The sequence below is a fragment of the Camelus dromedarius genome, chromosome 16 (genome assembly GCF_036321535.1).
Source record: "Camelus dromedarius isolate mCamDro1 chromosome 16, mCamDro1.pat, whole genome shotgun sequence".
NCBI lineage: Eukaryota > Metazoa > Chordata > Mammalia > Artiodactyla > Camelidae > Camelus > Camelus dromedarius.
In genome coordinates this window covers 55,177,048-55,196,880 of record NC_087451.1, presented here as the reverse complement: position 1 = coordinate 55,196,880, position 19,833 = coordinate 55,177,048, and the positions used below count along the sequence as shown (strand labels likewise).

The following is a 19,833-nucleotide window of genomic DNA, read 5'->3' as shown; positions in this document are numbered from 1 at the left end:
GGAGCCCTGTGGACTGTGGCAGGTGGACAGGGACCCCACTTTCCTAAACATTCAGGGTGTAGGAGTGAGGGTGGAGGCATCAGACACTGATGCCCCATCTTTCCTTCCCTCTTGGAAGGACACTGGAGGGACCTCAATAGAGGGGGATCCATAGGCAGTGGGCTCTGGCCCCAAAGGGAACAGTTGGAGAGTCAGAGGGACCCCTGGTCACACCGGGTGAGGCTGAAATCTGATGAGATGCGGGACTGGGGTGTCTCCTGCCCTAGCTTTGCCTCCTATTTCTCTTTCCTGCCCCTACTCCCAAGCTGAGCCTGGCTGGGGGCTGGGTGGGAAAACCAGGGGCATGGAGAAGACCTAGCATTTCTCCTCCAAGGAAAGTAAGGGCCTAACGCCTTCCTCTCTCTATTTTGTACTTGGAGAGCAGCCCTGGACCCAGAAAGAAGCAACTTGCTGCTCTCTTGACACCCCCAGCCTCCAGGGTCCTCCTGTGACTCCAGATCTGCCCTGGTGGTCCTTGGCCTTCAGTTGCTCTGGCCCTAGATGGGGATGGGAGGGGTGTTTCCTATCCTGCGCACTCCTCCTACAGCAGTTCTCTACAATTGGCTCTCCTACCTGGAAGTCCTTTCTGAGATCTACCCTGAGTCCTTCCTTTATAAAAGGAGAACCATTTTTCAACAAGTAATTTTACATTCTCCTCTTTTCTCCTCATGTACCCAGACCTTTTCAGGGGTTGGAGAGGTGGGTAATTGCAGCCAAGCCCCTTGACGGAGAGAATTGGGAAGACAGAGCTCTAGGCCTCACTGGCATAGCTGTCCCTCGGATGGGATGGAGCAGGTGGAGGGTGCTGGTGAGAGGGGTGCTGTGGTCGGGCTGCTGTGTCTCAGGGGTGTGCTAGCATCAGGCAAAGCATCTTTGACAGCGTTCTTCATTTTAATGGTCCCTGAATGTAGCTGAGACAGGTCTGGGTCCCTGTTGAGGAGGAGGTTGTGGTCAGAGGGCAGTGGAAGCTGATGTGACAAGATGCACACCAGAGAGACCACACAGAGAGTGGCCAGAGACTTGGCCTCTAGTCCCAGCATCTCACTTGCTGTGTGACCTTGAACAAGTTACTTTCCTTCTCTGGGTCTATTTCCTCACTTATAAAGTGAGGCTGTGGGCAAAATCTTTGACTCTTGGTGGTGGGATTATGAGAGATCTTTTTTGTTTTTTAAGATTATCTTTCCTTTTCAGATTTGTTACTATGTGTATGGAGTAATTGAAAATGTAAAAAATATTAGTATAAAAAGGAATAGGTTGGACAGGTCAACTTTGGAGGTCCTTTGCAGCCCCAGCCTGTGGGACCTTCTGACCTCAGAATGTACCTGGGTTGCTGAGGGCGGGCTCTGAACCTGACTGAGTTGGGAGAACCATGGAGAGGGTTGGGAAAGGGGGCATTGGGAGGAGCAAGGATGTGCTGGGGGATGGTGGCCAGACCCAGGCCTGGCTGAGGACTGCCTCTTCAGAGTTGGGTTGGAATAGTAGATTCCTGGGGAAGCCAAAAAGAGGAGGCCGGTAGAGACTTGAATCACATCTCTAAGTAGAGGACATCCTGTCTTCTTGCTTTTGACCGGGAGTCAGCCAGGAGAAATGGACTTTCTCTGCAGCAGGAGAGGTTGGTTAGACCTAAAGAAGCTTCAGGAAGCCAGAGGGGGAAGCTGTTGACTTTCAGTTCAGGGCTTTTTTCTCCAGGCCAGGCCAGATTTGAGGGGGACCCTGTGTGGGGGTATCTTCTGGGGAGAAGAGATGTGAGGGTGGGACATTCTGGGGAGGGCTGCCAAAGAGGAATAGCCTGGCTCCCATCGGTGCTGGAGCCCTGGTGACCAGTGAAAGGGCAGATGGGAGCTGGACCAGAAGGGTGCCACCATCCAGCCCCAGGGCTCCAAGTCCTCTGGGCTGTGGTGGGTGGCAGGGAGGGGCTCAGAAAGGAGCTAAGATCTCCCCTCCCTCTCCATGAATTGGCTTGTTTAGTGGAGACTTGGAACTTCATTTATCATTAGAACAGGAACAGGAGAAAGATGAGTGACCCAAAGACATCGTCAGGTGGTGGAGGAGACCAGCAGAGGCTGACAGACAGACAGATGGACAGACAGGAAGATACTGGAGTGCACAGGGGCAGTGGGGCCAGGGGCACTGAGGGTCTGGTCCAGAAGTGACTAAAGCAGACAGAGAAGGAAAAGGCAGCTCCAGATGACGTCCTGGCCTGAAAGTCAGGAGACCAGGCCCAGCATTAACCCCTGGTGACCCTGAAAACTTCCTCCTTTCTCTGAGCCTTGGTTATCCCATCTATAAAATGGGCTTTGGACCAGATTGCCTCTAGGGCCCCTGGTATCCATGACTCTGCTTCCAGCCTCCTCCTTGCCCACCAGGGAGCTCCAAACAAACCAAGACTAAAATCCAAACTTCTCACGGTGGCCGTAGGACGGCCCATCCCCGCCCCTACTCCTGTTCTCACTCTGCCAAGGTCGGTCCCCCAACACACGGGCTCTGCCACCTCGGATCTTCGGGGAATTAAGTTCTCTTCATCCAGGTCTTAGTCAGCTCAAGGGCCACCTCTCAGAGACGCTCACCCTGATGGTTCTGTCCAGTGTAGCAACCACCCCACCCTTTTCCTCCGTGTGTTTCCTTCATAGCCCGTCTCACTGGTCTGATCTGCCACGTCATTTGTTTAGTGTGTGTCTTTCCCAACTAGACTCTTCATAGACACAGGGGTTGTGTCTGCCTGTTCACTGCTGCTGCCCCAGCACTGTGCCTGGCACACAGCAGGGTCTCAATAAACGTGTATTAAATGAGTGAATGAATCAGAGGGGATCACAGACCCCAGACTGTCCCTTTGAAAGAAACTCAAATTCTTCTTTTCTCCTTTTGGCTCCACTTTTCTTTTGAGCTACCGGCCATCCCTCCCTGTCCCTTCCTCATGCCTCCCTCACTCTCCCCAGATCAGGGTCCTCAGTGGGCTCCTGCCTGCCAGCAGGAGGGGAGAGGGTACAGCTGGGGGGCTTTGTAACTGAGAAGCAGGATTTCAGCTTAGAGTCTGGAGCCCTTCCTGGGCCGCTCAGAAAGTCAGTCCTCTTGTGAAACCCCTGGAAGGCAGGTATACTTTGCTGGGTGTGTTTGTGCAAATTATTTTGTTAAATGCTCAAACTGACTTGCCAAGTGTAGGTTGTATTATTCCCATTTTACAGATGGGGAAACTGAGGTGTAGTGAGACTATGCAATTTATCTAACATTGTAGTCAGTAAGCAGTCAATTCAGGGTTCATTATCGAGCTTGTCTGATTTCAAATCTGCGCTTTTATTGTGTGATACTTCAGTGAGGATTTCTGGTGAGGCTGTGCCCCAAGGGAAGGATCTTCTCAGGCCTGTGGGTCTCAGATACTCAAGACATTTAAAGATGCCTGCCTTCCGTCCTTCTATCTGCTTGATGAGCTCTGCATCAGGCATCTGAGCCTGTGGTTGCACAGGATGCATTGCTGTGTTGGCATCAGGGCTGAGACTGCGCAGGTAGCATTTAGGGGGCAGGGGAGAATGTCAGAGGAGACTCTGGGAAGAAGTGACATCTCATGTGACTTGAAGGATGCGCAGGAGTTCATCAGGAGAGTGATTTATTTATGGTCCTGGAGACAGCTTTAGGGAGACAGGAGGCTGGAGAAGCCAGCAGGGATCTGGTCACAAAAGGCCTCAGATGCTGAATGGAGGAGCTGGGCTTTTAGCCCAGGAGTCATGGTGAGAGGGAAGCATGAGGGAGATAAAATTAAGTTTGTCCTCTGGACAAAATGCTCCGGCAGGCATGTGGGAGACTAGCCCAAGGGCATTAAGGGTGGAAGCTGAAGTAGCCATCAGGAAAGAGGCAGTGGTGGCCGGGACTGAGCCATGGCCATGGGGCTGGACTGGCAAACTCAGGTGATGGGTAGGATGAAAGTGGCTTGGCCCAGGCACGGAGGTGGCATGACCAGGCCTCCTAAGTCAGCCCATTGCTTTTTGCCCTGGATCAGACAGTGGCACGTGAAGAGGGCTGGGGCACTACCACTGGGCCATCCCCTTGCATCCCGGGGGGTACAGTCTGCCAGGGCAGCTCCAAACATCTGGCCCTGGGGATGCCGCTGCACCTCAGGGAACAGCCTGCCTTTGTCCATCTCCTCTGCTTGCACTTTCTGTGGTCTGAGCAGAGTCTGAAGCCAGCCTGCCTGAGTGCACATTCTGTCATGGACTCGTTGTATGACCTGGGGGAGATTCCTTAATGTCCTTGTGCCTCAGCTGCCCTGTTTATAACACATCTAAAAACTACCACCTCTTTCATGGGGTGATTGTGGGAATTAAATGAGTTAATGAGTTTAGGGCACTTGGAATACTGCCAGCACAGAGTCAGCCTTCTCTAAAAGTTAGCTATTATTTTTATTATTATTCTGACTATCCTGACATCCCACCAGACTGCATGCTACTTGGGGCCACGGGCGGTTGAGTGGATGAATATATGAATTGCGTGTATTCTGGAAGCTTCTTGCCATCACTCACAGGCGGGTGCACCCACATGCAGAGGCATGGGAAGAGGGAGCTCTCCAATGCAAGGCAGAGGGTCGAGCAGGGGGTGGCCTCAGGTTGGATAGGTAACATGTGTGTAACGTGTGTGAGCCCGCAGGAGGAGGGCCCAGGCCTCCAGGACAAGCTGTGTGTGTGCACGTGGGCCCCTACACACGCACGTGAGCAACCAGATGTGTTGGCTGCTTCTGCAGGCTGCGGGGGTGATGTCCAGTCCTAGCCAACTGGGAGGGGGCGGGGCATCAGGGAGACAGATGTGGTGTGAGTGGGGAGGGCAAGATTCGGGGTTAGGCTGGGGTAGGGCAGGGTTCTTGGCGACCTCCCTCTCTGTCCCTTGCCCCTCTCTCTTTCCTAAACTCTTTGCCTCTGCTTCTGGCCCAGAGCTTCTCTATTTATAAAACTCTTTTGTGTAGGTTTTTTACCTGATGCTCAGGGTGGCCTGTGCCATTGGCATGATTGTCACCCCCATTTTAGTGATGAGGAAACTGAGGCTTAGTGAGGTAAACTTATGGGTCCAAGGTCACACAGCTTGTGGGTGGCAGGTGTGCCTTCCCTGATCTCATCTCTGGCTGGGACCTGCTCCATCCAGGCACCCTCCTGTCTCCGTTGCAGGACGGTGATGCCTGTAAATCCCCAGCATCCTTTTCCGGGCCAGCTGAGTTCCTCCACTTGCTCTGCATACACTCCTTTCCTGTTCTGGCTTCTGCCCAGGCCTGAGGGCTGCTTGCAGGAGGACCCAGGGAGCTGGGGAGACCAGCCCAGCACAAACAGTTCTGTCTCCAGAGGCAGCTATAGGCCTCACCCGAGATAGGCAAGATAGCCCTGGCTTGGGGTCTGGGCCACGGGCAGGCTGCCTTCCCAGCACCAGGCTCAGGTCCATCTCAGCCAGTGGGCATCTTGGGGAAGGGGTCTGGAGACCACCATCTCCTCATCTTCTCCAGAGCATCTGGTTGCGATTAGGGGCAGAGAAATGAAAGGGGGGACCGGCAAGGGTCCAGCAGCCACCAGCAGCCAAGAATGACTTAATTGGATAAAATGTCTAATGACAAACCAGAGCCCCACAGCAAGGAGTCCTGGCCTCAGCCCCAGGCCTGGTCCTGGCCAAGGCTTGTCTCAGCCTCTATCCTTACTGGCTCCCAAGTTACCTCCAGTATCGTGGTCTCAATTATGCAGTGACTGAGCACCTACTGTTTGCCAGGGCCCGAGGATACATATCTGCAGAAGGTGGGAGAGTCCTGGGGGATCTCAAGTCTACCAGGGAGACAGACATATACTTAGATTGCCAGCAGATGCTCTAGGAGAGAGGGCTACAGCCAGGAGCTCTGGGGAGTGGGTGGGGCAGGCAGAGGTGGAAAAGCGCATCTGACGCAGAGCAGGCCTGAAATGAATGAAGATCACAGGGACTAGCAGATCCATCCATCTGGTGATCTGTGTCCCACGTACCCGTCCATAGCAGGTGTGGCAACTGGAGAGACGGTGTAAGACTTATCTTTGGGGGAATAAATCTTTCTGAAACGGAAAAGCATGGTTTCTGTGTCATTTAGAAAAAACTTTGACAACCTACAGGGAACTGGAGAGGCCATCTAAGTGAGGAACACTCTCCCATCCTATGCTGGGACAGACATTGCTAACTGATCTCCCCCAGGCATTGTTAATTGATCTGACAACCTTTTCTCAGAATTTTTTTTTTAATGGAGGTACTGGGGATTGAACCTAGGACCTCGTGCATGCTATGCATGCACTCTTCCATGGAGCTATTTCCCTCCCCAGTAGAATTCTTAATTAGAGCCCTCTTGGCTGTCACTAATCGATTGGAGATGGTTTTTGAGATGAAACCTACTTGCCACCCTTGATGGTGTCTAAGCTCCTTGTTTTATGGGAAAAGTAACTTGCCCAAGGTGTTTGAAGGTAGTGATAAGACTAAACAGTGGTCCCCACTGTGGAGAGATCTTCAACTGTCACAACCTGGTGAAGGAGGTGCTACTGGCCATCTAGTGGGTAGAGGCCAGATGCTGCTTAAAAATCCTGTGATGCACAGAACAGCCCCCCACAAGATAGAATTATCCAGTCCAAAATGTCAGTAGTACCAAGGTTGAGAAGCCCTGAACTGAAAGAACTCTGCTCTCTGGCTTCTCGTCCCTAGAGTCCCCTGGAAGGTGAGATTATGTGCCATTTCTAGCAGAGAAGTAGGGAGCTGGTTTGGAATGTCCCAGAGCAGTTGTTCTCACCCTTGTCTGCCCTTGTTAGGTCCAGAGTTTCTCAAAAGCTCCCCTGGGGATCATTTAAGAATCCTAACGCACAGGCCACATCACAGGCCAATTATGTCAGAATCTCTGGGTTGGAACCCAGACATCAGGAATTTTTAAAGCTCCCCAGATGATTCCAGGGTGCAGCTGAGGTTGAGAAGAATCACCCCTTAGGGGGCAGATCAGCCTGGGTTTGAAACTTATCTCCATCCCTAACCCACTGTGTGATCTTCTTTAACCTCTATGAGCTGCTGATCCCTGCTTGCAAAACAGAGAGTATCATATCTACTGTGGAGGGCTGGAGTGAGGACTAAAGGTGTGTGTACAAAGCACGTGGAGTGGAGCTCAGTGCATGCTGGGTATCTCCTGCCCTGGGAGCCAATGTCTCCCAAGTCAATGATGGCTTGGGGTCAGGGCTTCTGCAGAGTAAGAGGGCTGGTCCCCCTTCTGGACCTTCACTCTGACTGCCAGGCCTCAGCTTTCTGTCCCCTTCTCCCAGGTCAGGACGCAGGCCGAGGCTCTGGATGGGCCGCCAAGGGGACCACGCAGGGCTGGAATCGGAGAGCCCGAGAGAGCCCTGGGCAGGTGTTGGAGCCGAACAGAACTCAGCTGAGCCAGGACCTGGGTGGGGGCACCCTGGCCATTGACACACTGCCGGATAACGGGACCAGGGTGGTGGTAAGTGCTGGAGGAACGTGAAGGGGGAGGGAAGTGGCGGTGGGGGCTCCCCAGGTGCCCTGGGTACGCTTATCAGAGACACAAGTGCATCCACTGGGGGTTGGCCCTGGAGATCAGCATGAAGAGAGGGATCCCAGGGGAGGGGTGAAAGTGGGGCCCAGCCTGGCTCATAAAATTTCAGCGTCTCAGAGCTTCATAGGCTGCCTACTTCCTTGTGGACCCAGAGAGGTGAAGTGACTTGCTCAAGGGTGCACAGCATGTCCACAGGATTCCTGACACAGGACTCTTGCACTTCTTAGGGCCTCCACTAAAACCTGAATGAAGGTGGTGTTATTAGTCACATCCAGCTGCCAACTCCACCCCTCCCCTACCTCATTTCTGCACCATCTATAGACAATGGGCTATGGCACAGTAGCTCTAGCTGCTCAGGGCAGGGCAGGTCACTCTGAGTAGGGAGGCAATTAGGATGATGCTCTGGGAGAAAACCTCCTCTGCCTGGGGCAGCTCTGGGGGTGGCCACGCAGGGAGGAAGTGGGAGGAAGTGGGAGGAAGTGGTGACCTGGCGGTGCCGGCCCCGCCCTCCAGCCAGCCCCCTGGGAGGCTGATGGGGGCCTCTGTGTGTCTGTGGGAGCACCTGTAATCAGGTGTCTGAGGGTCATTGTATATTAACTACATTGGCCTGTGTGCCTGTCACTGTGGGCTGCTTCTGAGTGTCTGGGGATGAGTGTGTGTGTGTGTGTGTGTGACTGTATGAGTATGAGTGGGCCCGTGGCCGTGTGTGTAGGCACCTGTGTGTGAAGTGGGTGGATTCTCAGGATGCAGAAAAACTGTGAAAAGAGAAGCAACAAGAGGTTGTGCTTCTTGGCGTTTCTTTACTTTATGTTTTAATAACTAATTTTTAAATCAAAGAAGTGCATGCGGAAAGTCAAAAAGGTCAAATAGTGCTAAAATCGGAAAACAAAACACAGCAGTCAGCCCCCCACCACCGGACCTGCCCCCCGCCCCAAGGCGCCACATTGGGCCTTTGTCCTGGCGGTACCTCCACATTCCTAAGTAATTTGCTTACACTGCTGCCTCTTAAAAAAATCTGTTTAGACATTATCTGTTGATTGCCTGTTGTGTAGATGAAAATGTGCCTTTTATATACGCCCATAAGCATCATTTAACATTTTTAATATTATTGTTAAATCCATATGCTCTGCTTTTTATCTTTACAATCATGTAAATATTATTCACCACTAATCCAATGAAAATAGCATCATTGTTTACTTTCTTGCATCATTTTTGTTTTTCTTGCCCCCCACCCCTTGCTTAGTTTTCTGTACTTACCATGGCTGTATATTCTTTTAAAAAAAATTATTTGTTTATTTTATTTTTTTCTTCTTATTTATTTTCAGTTGAAGTGTAGTTGATTTACAATGTTGTGTTAGTTTCTGGTGTACAGCACAGTGAGTCAGTTATACATATATATTCTTTTTCATATTCTTTTCCATTATACGTTATTACAAGCTCTTGAATGTAGTTCCCTGTGCTATAGAGTAGGACCTTGTTGTTTATCTATTTTATATGTAGTAGTTTGTATCTGCTAATTCCAGACTGCTAATTTGTCCCTATATTCTTATATATCCGTTGGCCTCGAATATAATTTTTGGTGTGGTCAAACCTGTCAGTTTTTTAAAAAATTCATTTTATTATTTTAAATTAATTTTTGTTGGAGGGGGTAATTAGGTTTCTTTGTTTTTTAAGTGGAGGTACTGCGGATTGAGCCCAGGACCTCCTGCCTGCTAAGCATGTGCTCTACCACTGAGCTGTACTCACACCCCTGTCAGTTCTTTCCCCCGCCCCCTCCCCCCACCCCCCGAAACCTCTCTCCCATCATCCTGCTCCAACCGGGACCAGATGCTCGCCCACCTGCCCACAGCCATCCTGGGACCTCCTTCTCCACCTGGGAACCCCCTTGTCTCTCCTTGTTGGGCACTCTATTCTCTGACCCTGTGTCTTCTCTTTCCCACTTCACTCTCTTGTTTGTTTAGCTTCCTGAGAAAAGTTACAGAAGAAGAAAAATTCTTTTAAGAACTTGCACTGACAATGCCTTTATGCTATCCTCACACTTGATTGATGGTTTGGCTGAACGGAGAATTCTAGATTAAAAAGTTTTCCTTCACAAGTTTGCAGGCATCTCACATGGTCTCTGGCTTCTGACGTCACCATTGAGAGGTTTGATGTCATGCTTATGCTCGATCTTTGTTGACACCTGCTTTCCCTCTGCCCCCGGAAGCTGTTCAGGGTGTTCCCTTAACCCCAGCATGCTGAGGGTGCCGCAATGTGCCTGTTCTGGCTCCTTCTCGCTGCGCTGGACATTTGATGGACTGTTTCAACCCAGAGACATAGTCACCAGTTCTGGAAAATCTTGTTTTATTGTTTTGATCATCTTCTTTCTACACAGTCTCTTCTTTCTACAAGACCCCTTGATTAAATGTCCACCTCAGGGATTGATCCCCAACGTTCTCCTCTCTTCTGTTGCCCGCCCTTTGCATTTTCTGTCGTCTACTTGTTAATTTGCATGTTGCTGTTGGTCCAGTTTCTGGGAGATGTTCTCAACCTTATTTTCTTAATGTTACTAATTTTTTTCTATCGTTTTTTCATTTCCAAGAGCTATTTATTGTATCCTGATTATGTCTTTTCTTAAAAATTCTCCTATTATTCTTGTGTCATGGATGTAATATCATCTCTCTCTAAGGATATTTTTAGAATTTTTAATATTTTTTTCCTGCATCATTTCTTTTTCTTTCTTCCTTCCTTCCTTCCTTCCTTCCTTCCTTTCTTTCTTTCTTTCTTTCTTTCTTTCTTTCTTTCTTTCTTTCTTTCTTTCTTTCTTTCTTTCTTTCTCTTCCTTCCTTCCTCTTTCTTTCTTTCTCTCCTTCCTCTCTTTTTCTTTCTTTCTCTCCTTCCTCTTTTTCTTTCTTTCTCTCCTTCCTCTTTTTCTTTCTTTCTCTCCTTCCTCTCTTTTTCTTTCTTTCTTTCTCTCCTTCCTCTCTTTTTCTTTCTTTCTTTCTCTCCTTCTCTCTCTTTCTTTCTCTCTTTCTCTCTCTCTCTCTTCCTTCCTTCCTTCCTTTCTCCCTTTCTTCCTTTCTGAGTTTAATGCAGGGACATTGTACATGGGAAGGACAGGAGTAGGCAGGGTGGGGAAGGGGAAGCACTTTAGGAAAAGCTGCAGCATGGAGCAGCTCAGACCTCTACACGTGAGCCTGAGCCGGCAGGGAGGGTGTTACCCAAACCAGCAAGAGCTGTGACTGCTTCTGCAGGAGGGACTTCTGGACAAGAGCTGTAGCAATGTGGGTGGGAGAGGGACCAGGGTCAGCCTGCAGCCTGGCAGGGAGGGAGCAGGGTGATACAGGCTCTGAACTCTCTCTTTCTGCATCATTTCTGTGACTTATTTTTTCTTTTACCTCGGGCCCCTGACATGGCTTGGTACCATTACCGATCCTGTCTTTATTTAAAATTTTGTTCGCCATGGATTTTTGTGCGTGCATTTCGATTTAAAAATCTAGGACATTAAAACATTCTCTTGATGACTGAGTTTATTGGTGCCACTTCAAATGTTATACACTGATCCTGGCGCTGAGGTGGAACCTTAGAGAACGCAGCCCCATTCAATGCCCATTCTGCCCCAGCTTCTCCACCCTGCAGAACCAAGGAGCCCTAGAGGATGATGGAACGGAAGGCCAGAGCAGGAGAGGTACCCCAAGTAAGGGAATACCTGGAGCCTCACCCCTTCCCCAGCCCCCAGCTTTGTTGAGCCATCAGTTAAAGAACTGATATTTGCTTTGGGCCAGACACCCTGGTCAGAGGGCCGTAGCCCCGTTCCTGCAGAGAGGACCTTGCAGAAGACAGCCACAGAGATGTAGACTTCTGGAAGCAATTGCCCGTGGGTGTTCAGAAAGGGCAGTGGGGATCATCGAGAGCCAGTGTAGATTCAGTAACCTCAGAGCTTAAAAAGCAACACACATTCTCAAGCTCCACCCTGGACTGACTGATTCAGAAACACTGGAGGTGGGGCCTGGGGATTTGTTTCTTTACAAGTTCCTCCATGGGATCCTGCTGGTTATCTCCACATGGGAACTTCTGAGCTGTGACATTTTAAGCCAATTTTAAAATCATTTACCTAAAAAAACAGAAAAAAAGGAAACAAAAAAATTGGTCTTTCAAATCTAGCACCAGACAGTGAGGCTTTCTTAGGCTTGACCACACTACTTCTACCATCCCGGGGGCTCTATGCCCGCTCTGCAGCCACACAAGAGGCCATGTGGCGCGGAGGGCATAGCTCAGTGGTAGAGTGTGTGCCTGGCATGCAGGAGGTCCTGGGTTCAATCCCCAGTGCCTCTATTAAAAAAAAAAAGAGTCCACATTGATGGAGTAAGGCCACCCTGGCAGGAGGCCTTCAGACTTCCAGATCAAATTTCTCTCTCAGCTGGAAAAGAGTTCAGGTGTCAGATTAGGAAGGCCTCCTCGGCAGGCTGAACGATAGTCAACCTCATCTGCCAGGTGAAACTACAGAGATCAACATAAATCCTGGCACTTCGGTTTAAAATAGGTGGGAGAAGGGGGGAGGGTATAGCTCCAAGTGGTAGAGTGCATGCTTAGCATGTATGAGGTCCTATGTTCAATCCCCAGTACCTCCTCTTAGAAAAAAAAAAGTAAGAAAATAAAAAAATCTAATTACCTCCCCCTCCCCAAAGTAGCTGGGAGAGACGTGGCTCAGCAGTGGTTGTGGCTCAGCAGTGGTTCATAAGGAAGACTTGGGGCTCCTCGATGCCTGTGGGCTGGGATGAGTCAGGAGTGTGGAGAGGCTGCCAAGGACGGAGGTGGGAAAGCCAGCTGTGTGCATGGAAACCCACAGAAAACCCGGGGACCAGGGTTGGGGCTCTGGGGGGGAGCCTGCCGGTTTTTCTGGTCCTGACCACAGATGAGGGGCCTGTGCCCCTTTTCAGATGGCTGTCTAGAAACCAGAGTAGTCCAGAAGGGTTGAAGAAGTTTAGGATATTTAGCCTGGTATAGAGAAGGTTCTAGATGTGGCTGCTTTCTAATAGCTGCAGGGCTGTGACTGGGGCAGAGAATAGATTATTTTTCTCCAAAGCTCATATCCCTTCCTGCACTGAATTATATATTTATTTGTTTTTGTCGCCTGTCTTCCCCTGGAACCGAGGCACCATGAGACCCAAGACCGTTTTATCACTTTGTCACCAATGTCTGGTGCATGGTGGGAGCTCCCTCTCTGAAGAAATAAAGGGAGCTGGAATTTCCCCATCACCAGAGGCTTTGAAAGACAGGCTTGTTGAAGAGAAGAGGTTGTGCCAGGGCTGAGTCTCTGGACTTAATGGTCCTCTCTTAGAACCCAACACACATAAGAGAACGTCAGCGCTTACACACGCTGGATCGTGTCTGCACACACTGGGGCCTGGTGGGGTGGGTAGGGTGTCCCGTGCCCGAATCCTCAGAGGCGCCTGTGTTCCACTCCCTACCCAGCCTTGAACCCATTAGGCCTTGCACTGAGCAGGAGCCCTTCAGCACAACCAAACCTCAACACCCCCTGGCTGTGAGCTCACCCTAACCTGGGCAGTGGGCTGCCTCGGCCCCTGCAGGTGCCCAGTGAAGGGGCTTCTCTTGTGTCTCTGGTCAGTGTCTCTGAGAGCTGGGGTCTCTTTGGCTAAAGGAAACCCCATCTTGGTGGCAGAGGGCTGAGCGAGAGGAAAGTGACAGGAAGGGGACGCTTCAGCACGATTGATTTGGTCTGTTTCAGCAAGTTTCGTTAGCTCTCAACAGGAAAACATTACCACTGTTTATCCCCATCACAGTCAAATCTGTGCCAACAGGAACCAGGCTCTGGTTCCCTCTACTCTGGGGCCATGTCAAGGGGCTGAGGGCCTGGCAGGTGGGCTGCCATCCCCTTTGCCTCCCCTACACACACCCACTCTGGAGCCCCGTCATCTTCTTCATTGCTCCTCAGTACCACCTCCTGGCCCTGGCTTCCCTTCTGGCTCATTCCCTCTGGCTCAGCTCCCTCAACTCAGCCCTCTGCCCAGCCCCATCCCAGGCCTTCTCTGGCCCTGCCCCCTCTGACTGTCTCCCCTTCTCAGCCCCTCTGGCCCAACCGCTTCTTCCTAGTCCCTTCTACCCAGACCTCTTCCCCACCCTCACTGCCCAGAACCACCTGCCTGGCCACCTCCCCAAAATACTCCTTACAACTCAGACCCTCTTGCTTTGGAGGACTTGAGGCATCTGGCCTGTGCCCCCAGGGTGAGCTGGCAGCTCCAAGGCCCTTGGTCAGAGCCATCTCCTTGGATTTTATTCCCACGCCCAGTCTACCATCACATCCCAGTAGAAATAGGATTCCTGTCTGGACTCAAGCTTTCCACCAAGAGATTTTTCCACCAAGACCAATCCTGAGGCCCTGGGGACACTGGAAATTTTGTAGGGGAGGGAGGGATTGGGGAAAGCCATAGTGCTAAGTCAGAAATCTGGAAAGTACAAAATTTACTCTCCAAGAAGCTGAAGGGGGATGTCTTCAGGCCCGAGGATTTCAAAATACTAGTTAAAGTTTTTCTTGGTTCTGTGGTTCACCTATGGGCCAGCATTTGGGAGGAATCAAATTTAAGAGCATTCTGATTTGGAGGTTTCACTTGTAATAGAACAAATTCACTCCATACTAGAAAATTCTGACTTGCCTCCTCTACTCTGGTCTTCCCCCTGGCCCAGCTTCCTCAAATTCCTCTCCTCTCTGGCCTCGGCAAAACTTCCCAGCTTGTCCAACCTGGTGGCAGGCTCAGGAATGCTGAGGGATCCTGCAGGGGGGCAGGAACCACGTCATCCAAGACAGCTGGGCAGCAAGACAGACAAGGGTGTGCAATACTGCCTGGTTTCTACACCCTCCCAAAGGAGGCAGTTCCCAAAAGGAGAACTGGAGAAGGCCCCCCTTCCCAGACCTAAGGGCCTAGGGGAGACAGGACAGACAGACTCATAGCACGGATGCATGAAGAGATCCAAGCAGGGCTCGTGGAAGCAGCCCGCCATGCCAGTGCACTCAGGGGAAGGGATGAGGTGAGGAGGCTGGTGGGGAAGACTTCTGGGAGTGGAGGGTGAAGCGGGTGGAGAGGAAGTCGTGAGCTGAATTTTGAAGAGATGGAAGATAAGAGATTTTGTGAGTGGAATGAGTGTCCAGGGAGGTGGGAGGTGGAGTCCTGGCGTCCGGTCTTCAGCACTATGGAAAGAGGCTGGCAGTCCTGGCCCCAGATCTGGCATGTACCAGCTGCTGACCTTGGGCTGGACACTTAAACCTTCAGCTGTTGAACTTGGCGTTTCAAGCCCCACTAGCTTCAAATTTCCCAAATAGGGGGATGGGTACTGATCTTCCAGGGTTGAGACTAAAGAGCAAAACGCCAGGCAAGTGACAGCTTCTCAGTCCCCGCTGTCTCCCCTCCCAGGCGCGGTAAGGGCGCCACAGCGCCCTCTGCTGGCTGTTCAGCCCCAGGCTGTCCAGCTCCCACGCAGGTCCCCCTTGTTGACCCTTTTTTCTGTACCTCCCGCAGGCTGATTGGTTGGTTGGGTGCTTTTCTTTCTTTCTTGTTGAGATGAGATTCACATAACAAAAAATTAACCATTTAAAGTGAAGCGCACTTAATATATCCACAATGTTGTGCAACCATCACCTATATCTAGTTCCAAAACATTGTCACCACCCCAAAAGGAAACCCTGGACCCTTTAGGTGGTTGCTCCCCATCCTCTACCCTCCCTCAGTCCCTAGTAACCATCAATCTGTGCTCTACATCTCGAAAATCATTCATTTTATGGCTGAATAATATTTCCTATTGTATGGATATACCACAGTTCATCTATTCATTTGTTGATAGACATTTGGGCTGTTTCCTCCTTTTGGCTATCGTGGACAGTGGTGCTGTGAACATGTATACTTTTATGTGTTTGCGTACATATTTGCAACTCTTTGGGGTATGTACCTAGAAGTGGCATTGCTGAGTCATAGGGTACTTCTATATTTAATTCTTTGAGCAACTGCCAAACTGTTTTCCACAGTGACTGATCCATTTTACATTCCCACCAGCAATGTATGAGGGTTCCTATTTCTCCACATCCTTGCCAACACTTGTTATTTACCCTTTTTTATAAAAAAATTATAGCATCCTAAGTGGGTATGAGCTGGTATCTCATTGTGGTTTCGCTTTGTGTTTCCCTAGTAACTAATGATGTTGAGCATCTCTTCATGTGCTTGTTGGCCATTTGTATTTCTTCTTTGGAGAAATGTCTACTTACGTCCTTTGCCCATTTATTTTTCTTTTGCCCACTTAAAAAATTGGGTTGTTTGTCCTTTTGTCTTGGACAAGTTTCTTAGCCCCTCTGAGCCCATTTCTTCATTGTCAAATGGAGATGCTATGGCCTGAGTGTAATTGCAAAGGTGGTGTAAAGTAATCCACATAAATAGGCTGACAAAGGGTTGGGAATGATAAACATTAGCTGACTCTGAATTAAGCTCTGGTCAAGGTGACCAGTCATCTGGGTTTTCCCAGGATGGTCCTGATTTGGGCACTGAATGTCCAGCATCCTGGAAAACTCTTTAGTTTCAGGCACTTGGGGACAGTCAGTCATCTTACTCTGGTCCCAGTGTGGTAGATAGTGTGTATCTTTGCTATATCATCACTCTGAACCTCAGTTTCTTCATCTGAAAGGTGGGACGGTGAATGCCTCATAGAATTGTTATAAAACTTGGCTGAGCTAATTGGTTGAAAAGTTAATAGAAAGGTCTAGGAGAAAAAGGTAGTGCTTTTCCCCCCAGATCTTAGCTGGAAGTACAAAAATGGGATCCCAGCAACAAAAGATTTCCTGGCCTTGAAGTTTCAGGGGACTATTCTTCATAGCCTCAGGATTCCTCAACATGGGTGAGAGCTTGTTAGAAATGCAGAATCTCAGACCCCTCAGACCTGCAGAATCAATTCCCAGGTGATAGGTACGCACATTAAAGTTTGAGAAGTGCTAATTTGTAGCAGAGGCTTTGAAGCAGGGGCAATAATCCGTATATGGAAAGTGTATCAATACATTCATCACAGTAGTATTTTAAAAAATAAGAGCATAAAAGTCAGAAGCTACCCAAATGCTAACAGTAAGGAGGTGGTTAAGAAAATTGTGAATTTTCTTCTGAGTGGATGGCCATGATGCCATGACAAATGACAGCTAAAAGACCATGTTCAACATCAAAAACTGCTTTAGGTATCATGAAACATGACAGAAGCAGTCCACACAGCTGGATGGTCAGCAGGATTATAACCTGTGAAATTGTATCCATATGAAAAAGACTAGAAGGAAATATACCAGAATGGGGCCAAGTGAGGGATGGGGGAGGTCTGTTTTTCTTTCTGTTGTTCCTTGTTGTCCTAATTCTCTCTGGTTATGTGATATATATTGATGCTGTCAAAATCTCTGGCTAGCTGATACTCCTCCAAAAACCCACATATTGAATCAGTGTCAGAATGAGATGATTATTCCATTTCCATAAAGTGTGGGGGATACAACAAAATGCTTTGTCTAGAAAACCTGTCTACACCCTCTTTCCAAGCTTGGTCCAAACCCCCACTCCCAGGACCTTCTCAGGTCAGCCTCACTCACTCTGACACCTCTTTACCCCAGACCCTCAGCACCACACAAGTGCCACTTTGTCTGGCCTGGGTCCCTTCCTTCCTGGGTTAGCCCAGGAGACCTGCTTTCTGTACTTCTGTGATGACGAGTGAATTATTTCAACCTGAGGCTCAAATACCTCCTGAGGGCAGCTGGAGGTTATTGTGTGGATGCATGAGGTAAGGGAAACTTACAACAACTGGCCACGTTAAAGGAGCCCTCCCTTAGTGCTGGCCTCGCTCTATGGCCTTACATGTCATCCACCCACCTACCCCAGGAGGTAAGTGTTTCTAATGCTGAGAACAGAGAGGTAAAGTGCTTACTCAAGGTTGCACAGCTAGTGAGTGGCAGAGCCAGGACAAGAACCCAGGTCTTTTTGCCCTCGGAGTCTTTGGAGACAAAAACAGGTTGGTCCAGACAGAGGGTGCTTCTTGATCAGCACTTTTCAAACTTTACTGTGCCAAATAATCCCCTGGGAAGCTTATTCAAACGTGGATTTTGGTCCAGCAGGTTTGGGATTGAGCCCAGGATCCTGCATTTCTAGTGAGCTCCCAGTTGATGCTGATGCTCTTGGCCCCTGGACCAGACTTTGAGTAGCAGGGATCTAGAAAACATTCCTGTTGGTCTGGTACTGCCCCCAGGATCAGTGGAGGCAGGGAATGGGATCCCCTCAGCATGTCCTGGGTTGGACCCAGCTGCCTAGAGCGCCATCCTGACCAGCCTGGCTGCCTAGGCCTCTCCAACAGGCCCTGCAGTGTGCCCTTGGTTGCCTGCCCTGGCATTTCTACCTGCCAGTTGGCTGGCAGGTGACGGGCCGATGGTGACAGCTTAGCCAGAGTTCCTGTCTGGAAAGGTCTTGAGCTCAGCCAAGGTAAATGCTGCCCTGCTGTCAGAAATGAAGTGCCTGGTGGGTGCCGGGCATGAATAATTGAGGCAGAAGAGGCACTGTAACAGCAGGCATTTAAAATGGAGCTGGAGGTGTTTTTGAGGAGACAGCCTCCACAATCAAAGACCTTTCCTGGAAGGGTCCAACAGAATCATCATAGATAGCTCTCACTTTTCAAACACCTACTGTGGACCAGGCGCTGGGCTAAGAGCTTTATGTTGATATGTTTTGTCTAAGCCTTTCAAGAACTCTGTGAGAAAGGTTACTGATGGGGCAACTGATGCTCAGAGTTGGGAGGGATGTTTGGCACCAACTTTTAGGAAGTGGAGCTAGTTTTTGAACTTGGGTCTGTCTAACTCCACAGCCCCTGGACTTGATCCTAGAGCAGTAGTTTTCAAATTGCACACTCCGTGGAACCCTGAGGGTTCCCAGAGGTGCTTCAATGGGCCGCTGTGGGATGGAGGGTGGTGGAGAAGGAAGTAACATAGCAGGCAGGGCTCCGGGCCCTTCTCTTTCCTTCCCCCAGAGTGGCCTTACTTTGATGTGATTTATGTATCGAGCTTCCGTGGAAGATTAATTGGAAGAAAGGATTTCATGGCCAAAAATGTTTGAAATTCACATCATGCTGCCTCCCAGAATGAATGTGGATTATTGACCGGGGCTTCTTGCAGGCATTTCAAGAAAACCTAATTCCCTTTGGTGGACTTGCCAGATGGTCTGGCTCATGCTACGCTCCTTGACCCTTTATAATGTCAGGTCACCCTACCATGTCGTCTTTCCTCCAGTCCACAGTGCGGGGAGGGCTTCCCTCTGGGGTAGCAGGAAGCAGGTCAAATGCAGTGACGGGCGGTGAACTGGGTGGGCTCGTCAGGCAAGATCACTGCCAGGCACAACCTCTAAATCCTTCTTAAGAGACGTCTCTATATGGTGTACAGTGAAGAGCACTTTGGATTGACTGGCCTGAGGAGGCCACTTAGGGGACCTTGTATTAATTAGGATACAGATTCACTTGTTTTAAAAAAAATGTCCAACTGACGAAGCACTTGGACACGAAAGAGGTTTATTCTTCTCTCACTTGTAATAGTGTGATCATAAATAAGCAGGGGTTGATGTAGTGCCTCCGTGGTGTTGGGGACCCAAGTTCCTTCCACAGCATGTGCCTTCCGTGTTGTGGTCCAAAATGGCTGTTCCAGCGCCCACCATTACATCTGCATCCCAGCCAATGGGAACTGGACAAGGTGAGAGCCAATTCCTACTGAGGGCAATCATTTTGCTCATCTTCCATCGGCCAGACATAGTTAGGTAACCACACCTGGTTCTAAAGAGGGCTAGGAAATGTAGTCATTGCTGGGTGGCCATGTGCCTAACTAAAGCTGGGAGGTTCTGCTACTAAAGGAGGAAGGGGAGAATGGTTTCTGGGAGACAGTTATCAGTCACTGCCATGGGTGGCCCTCCATCATCAAAACTGCCAGTGCTAGTGGCAGCATGATCAAGGACCTGCAGTGGAAGTACCCAAAAGATTGGTGAGGTCTAAGCCAAGTGACTCTCTTCCCCAGTGGTCAATTAAGAAGCCACTGGTGACTGACTCTGTAGGAAAAAAAAATCATGGCGGCCAATATATTGCCAGGGAAAATTCTCCCAGAAATTTGGCTTCTCACTTCTCTCTTCCCGTTCAGATTCTCACTGTCTGTGCTGGTGACAAACTGTCTGGGGTATCCCTGAAGGGCCTTCCTCTCATCACCCTGTGAGCAAGAGTGTTCTCATTAG

General features: G+C 49.8%; 1 protein-coding gene across 2 annotated transcripts in view; it reads left to right on the top strand.

Moving 5' to 3' along the window:
* The window catches only part of PLXDC1 (plexin domain containing 1), a 71,221-nt gene that overhangs the window by 293 nt on the left and 51,095 nt on the right, over positions 1–19,833 (top strand). For both annotated transcript variants that reach the window (XM_031468216.2, XM_031468215.2), the window contains exon 2: positions 7,320–7,498. In XM_031468216.2, the coding sequence (XP_031324076.2) occupies positions 7,320–7,498 (179 nt within the window). The remainder of the gene's footprint in view (positions 1–7,319; positions 7,499–19,833) is intronic.